The sequence below is a fragment of the Diabrotica virgifera genome, chromosome 10 (genome assembly GCF_917563875.1).
Source record: "Diabrotica virgifera virgifera chromosome 10, PGI_DIABVI_V3a".
In the NCBI taxonomy this organism is placed as follows: domain Eukaryota; kingdom Metazoa; phylum Arthropoda; class Insecta; order Coleoptera; family Chrysomelidae; genus Diabrotica; species Diabrotica virgifera.
Window position 1 is genome coordinate 113,810,774 of NC_065452.1, and position 6,000 is coordinate 113,816,773.

General features: G+C 35.5%; 1 protein-coding gene across 1 annotated transcript in view; it reads right to left on the bottom strand.

Annotated features, from left to right (window-relative positions):
* Positions 1–4,245, bottom strand: part of LOC114333290 (leucine-rich repeat-containing protein 1) — a 67,972-nt gene extending 63,727 nt beyond the window's left edge. The window contains exon 1 of the mRNA XM_028283149.2: positions 3,583–4,245. Within this exon, the coding sequence (XP_028138950.1) occupies positions 3,583–3,729 (147 nt within the window). The 5' untranslated portion in view covers positions 3,730–4,245. The remainder of the gene's footprint in view (positions 1–3,582) is intronic.
* Positions 4,246–6,000: the final 1,755 nt, after the last annotated feature.

Below are 6,000 nucleotides of genomic sequence, written 5' to 3' on the forward strand. Positions count from 1 at the left end.
TTAATTTAATTTTTTTCCACTGCCACAGAGCTATATAAGAATGAGATTTTTACGAAAAAAGCCAATCATTTAATATATGTCAAATTCGTTTTTTTTATTTATTATGGTTGCCTGAGTAAAAAAAAAGTGTTTTATATAAGATAAATTCCATCATAGTATTTTGTTTGACAACTACTATTTTTTTTACTGCCACAGCGCTGTATCAAAATAAGAATTTAAAAAAAAATATATATTTTTTATTGTATGGTAGATTTATTTTTTTTTAATACAAAAAATTAATTTATACTAAAGCTAACATTGTTTTGAACACATAATACAAAAATACAAATACAAAAATAGTTTATCTATAAATCTATAACGATAAAAAAAACAGAATGTCTTTCAAAAGTAACAATCACATTATTTAAAAAAAAAGTCTTTCTTTGATTCATATTTCGGCAAATTTTCCCTTGATTTCAGCCTGTTCCTTATATAACCGTCTACCGTCTCTTTTTTCACTTCCACAGACAGAAGCTGAACCTTCTGTTACTATTTTTACGGCCCTCTCAACCGCTTGTGTGTGACAAGGGTATGCTGTTACGTATGCCAAAAGACTGGTTTCGGGATTTTCAACAACTTCTCTTAGTTGGTCTTTTGATAGCTTCATAGTTAGAGGAGGCTCTGTCCATAAAACTTTCTGGCAGTCGATAATCTCAAAGTACTCTTTAGCATCAAAAATTAATTCTGGTACTAAATGTTGCTGATCATTGTAATTTAACTGTCCGCTCTTCAAAATTCTTTGGAACCCCAATTGTCTTATGTGTTTTCGTTCATCATATAACATAGCCAAAATAATATTTTCTGGGCTCCCAAAGTATCCATTTCTTTGAATACATTTATAGACTAGATCTTTCAATTCTGGTAGTAAATAGTCGCAGAGTCTTATTGTCTTGAATAGATGTCTTGCACCATAAATGCATGACGGTTGAGTCTTAATACAAAACCACATGGGCGCATACACTTTTATTACAAAATGGCTGAGTATTTGTAAATTTTCCGAGGGGTTTCTGGTTGCTACATATAACCGAAGGATACGGGAAGCAGTGATAAGCCACCGAGAATGAACCATTTTTCCAGGCGGTCTCTTAGAAAGTTTTTCTAAACAAACACCCCTTTTTACTGCTTGACAAATATCGTACACATATTTTTGATCTGTACTAAGATCGTCGCTGCAGAATTCGTCCAATGATCAATCTATTTTTGAAAATGAAACTACAGGAAGAGTTTCACAAACTTGCAGTCGTTTTCCAAGAGGCCCCGAAAACGCACTTGGTCCACTGGTATTGCCATCTAGTTTTCCAAATAGGTGTCTTAGAGGCAACTCGTTGGCTTGAAGCTGACATACAAACCACTGCAGAGGCCTTCCAATTTTATTCTCCAGTAACACTATAATGCCTCCTTTACGGCCTGTATTTGTGACAGTACCGTCGCATCCAACGACTTCTAAGTTATTGAGGTCTAAATTACATTTTTTTGAAAACTCCAAGATTGCATTTGCTATATTAATAGCAGTGCCAGACGTAGGACAAATGTGGCCCAGGTACTTAAAACCAGGTTCTTCTAACATTGTGATATGCTCTTCCACCACAGTTTTTCTTGCATTTTCCTGGAACACTAAAGACTTGTCTTTTCGTCCATCAAAGTAAAGACCACGAAGACATAATGGAATAGAATCGTTCTGAACCTCAATTCTTTTCTTTTCTCTTGCTCTTCTTATTTTGTTCTTATCGATGATATTTGTTTTATTTTGTGGATCTATAACACCAAAATCTAGTAGCACCGCTAATGAAATACCGGTCAAGTGTTTCAGCTAATCTTGGTATTTCTTTCAGATTGCGTTGAATGTCCTCTGAGGTACTGGGCAAATTCGATAAGCTAGATTGTAAGTTAAATACGGGCAACTTTGAAGTATTTGCATATGAAATAGAGAAGTCTGGTCAAAATCTTCAGTATCATATTTATCACACACATCTGTCGGTGATTCACAAGAAGATTAAACTTTTTTATTGACTGTTACACTAGTTGATTCTGATGTATGTGACGAAGCCATTATGAATGCTTTTTTCTCTTTCTGCAAAACTTTCTGGTATTCAACTTTATCAAGGGCACCAATCTTCATTTTGCGGCAAGTTCTTTGGTCTAGAAGAAATGCTCTTTCTAGTTGAGGTACTTAAAAAAATTTTTGTTAAGAAAAGTTATTAAATTAATAACGTATGAGAGTATTTTTTTGTGCAATTACATGCAACAGTTTCAGAATCCTTATATTTACAGGTCGCTATGTCAAACAATCTTTTGCTGTTACTTAAAAACGATTCCAATTGAGATTTGTAACTGGGAACATTTTGTCTTTCCTTGAAAGGTTTAAGAATTTGCCTTCGTTGTCCTTGATATTTTCGTAATAAAAAAATAATCCTTTGGTGGCTTATGATTGGAATTGATGCCTTGATCCAAACAGTTTCTACTTTCTGAGCTACAATTTCCAAGGCTTCTGGAATAAGTCGATTCTTATCGACACCATTTTTTTCCAATTCGAAACGAACCCACAAAAAATACTAGATAACATCTTTGTATGTTGGTAATTGCGAATTATTGAAATCACTAGGTGCGCCAAAAATTGGACACCTGGACGATTCTCTAGTTTAGCCATTTTATCACACGCTACTTTCTACTCAACTGTCGGTAAAGCACTAAAAATAAAAATAATTAAGTATTGCCAGGCCGTTTAATTGATTCAAATATGGGTTTATACCACTGCAAAATCTGCAGCATAAGTGTTGATGTCCAATGTCACGTTATTTTAAGAATGATAATATATTATAATCGGTAATGATAACTTCGTTTATACTAACGTCTTCTTTATTGTTATTGGGTAATTTTGGTACACTTTTTGAAGTAGGTTCCTAAAATAAATTTTTGTCTACTTATTATTTAGTGGAAAAATACGCAAATAAAGTTTACTATACGTTATAAAGTATCCATCAAACTGCCAGATCAATACAGATTTTATTTCAATTTTTTTAAGTTACAAAATGAATAACCTTGATGTTTCAAAAATTAGATAATAAAAAAATATGAAGATCTGCATTTGAAATAATTATTATTTTTTATTTTTTCCACTGCCACAATGACCTTTTATATTAAAAAAATATAGAGACTTTGTGGAAGTCGAAAAAAATATTTTTAACTACTCATTTTGGACTAAAAATTTGTGTTTTAGTATAACTCAACTTTTTTGACCACAGACGTTGTTATTTTCCAGAAAAAATTTTGTCGGCCCACCCTAGTACACATACTATGCGATTGTAATGTGCTGATTGATGTGAAGCAGGAATTCACTGCAAAGAGATCCTAAAACTACCAATAAGAAAACTGTTGGCCTTCGTTGAGGCTACAAAAGCTATAGTTTAAGGAAAAAACATGGTACAAAGGCCTTACATCCAAGTGCCAGAGACTAATGAGTCTCACCTGATTTAAGAAGAAATTAAAATCACAATCAGAATTTTTTATAGCATTTTTAACCTAGTTTATAAATGAATATCTTACTTTATTTCCTTCTAAATGCAATACTTCTAGTGTTGGAGAATTAGCATACACTTCATTTGGTATTTCTGAGATTCCACATCTTGAAAAATCCAATTCTATCACTTTTGCCTCATTGGATTTGCATTGGCAACACGTCATCCACCCCATAGCTATTGTAATAAGTGTTTAAATGCACATTTTAAATCCAAAACGAGTTAAATGAATTAATTTTCACATTTTAACAAATAAGTCCCAGCATAAACAGTTTTCCTGGATATATTTTTCTAACTGAATCGTTTTCTTTTCAAACACTGACTCTTTATGTTTAATTTCCATTTAAACAAAAAAGGGGTATCAGAATTTACAAAAATCAGAAACATTATTTCATCAGTATTATTGCTATGAGCATTGAAAGGCCAATGCTTTACTCTAGATACCACAATATTATTACTCTATTTACAATTAATGTACTACTTTTTATATAACCACAGATTATCGAGAAGAGAATTCATCTGCTGTAAAATATAATTAGCGATCTCATTATTAGATAGGACAAGACATTTTTTCTACGGTAAAAATAGAAACAAGCAAAACCAAAAACCACCCAAAACCAAACTGAATTGAATGTGAATTGTGAATGAGATTGAATGAAACTGACACTGACACTGACACTACTTTCACTGTCACACTACTGTACTGACAGTGACAGCGTGACAGAGGTCAGGGGTGGACTGGTGATTAGTGGTGATCGTGGTGATGGCACGTGAAGACCGCGTCCCACCATCAAATAATTTGATCAAACTGGTTTGAGCAAACTGAAAGTGACAGTTAGTGACGTCACATCCTGAGTGTTCATTGTGGATAATAATGAAAAATTTTAATTTTAAATAAAGTACAAGCAAGTTAGATAACTCAATACAAAAAATTTGATCAAACTAGACTGACGGCTGAGAGCGTGAGAGCACAGATTTTTAGAATTTCAAAAAAACTGCAATTGTGACGTCACTTTGACGTACTTCCTCAAGTACGTCAAGTTTGCTCAAAGTGTTTAATCAAATTATTTGATGGTGAGACGCGGCCTGATGACTCAATGGACTGGTAGTGGCTGGTTGGTACTTGTACTTGGTACTCGGTTCTAAAACACTAAAGACCGCGTCCCACCATCAAATAATTTGATCAAACAGCTTGAGCAAACTCCGTAAGTACGTCAAAGTGACGTCACAATTGCAGTTTTTTTGAAATTCTAAAAATCTGTGCTCTCACTTTCAGTCTAGTTTGATCAAATTTTTTGTATTGAGTTGTCTAACTTGTTTGTACTTTATTTAGGGCCGGTCTTTTCACCTCCGAATAAATATGATCTATCTGGCAGTTAGCTATCTGGAGGATAAATATTTATTCGCCAGATAAAATGTACCCGTCTTTTCACGTCAATTTATGTTCCAGTTAGTTATCCGGTAGATAAGCTTAAAAGTAAGTTTGGATTCGGAACACAGCTGATATTTGTGTTTATTTTTATCAGCTTTAACCCAGTGATGGGTGTGGGAGGGAGGGGATGTGACATGAGGTGAAGTAGATGGGATCGCTTTCACGGGCTAAATGGGGAAGGCAATATAGCGGAACAACTCTTTAGCAGTATATTCTGTTCTATATAAAGTATATAATTATAAAATGGTCGTAAGAGGCGAACGCAGGAGCAGCTGACCGCTGTCCTTATCCAACATTCCATCTCGTCCCATACCCATTTATTTACCAAGAACCTATCTCAGCCACACCCCGAGTGTCGGATGAGTCCTCTTGACCGTGTTTGAGTGAAGAGGTCCTTTTTGCGCGGGGGGTGTGTGGCATATACATTATGTCGCGCACTCTACACACAAACTGCGTAACTTGCGCCTCTCCCCATTCACACACTCCTAATTTCCTCAGGGTAGCGGGTAGAGACTCGTCTATAAACCCAATAGGTGATAGTCCTACTTCAGGTATGCGACCCTGCAAACGCGAGCCTTGGTGTATCTACTAAGTCCAAACAGTAGATACCATTGTCCTTTCCTACTAACCCTGTTTAAACAAATTTCCTTATTAGCACTCCCAACCAAAGGGGAAGGCAACGGGAAACCACCCCTTTATTTCACCCACGAAAGTTCATGATATGAGCAATAGCTGCGAGGCCTCGGATGATGAGCTTCGCGATCCGGATGGCACCCGGCGCATCTTCTCGTCCGGGGAGGAATGTGTGAAATCAGTTACCGGGCATGTAGACGTGACTCATCAGGCTTTACATGAGAAATGTGCTACTGGTGAAAAACAAAAACTTAATAACCGCAAACCATACAACATAGCTACATGGAATGTCCGTGGCCTTTTACAACCGGGCAAACAAGCTATTCTGGAGAAGGAACTGGAACGAACCAATATCTCTGTGGCCGGGCTCTCTGAACTTCA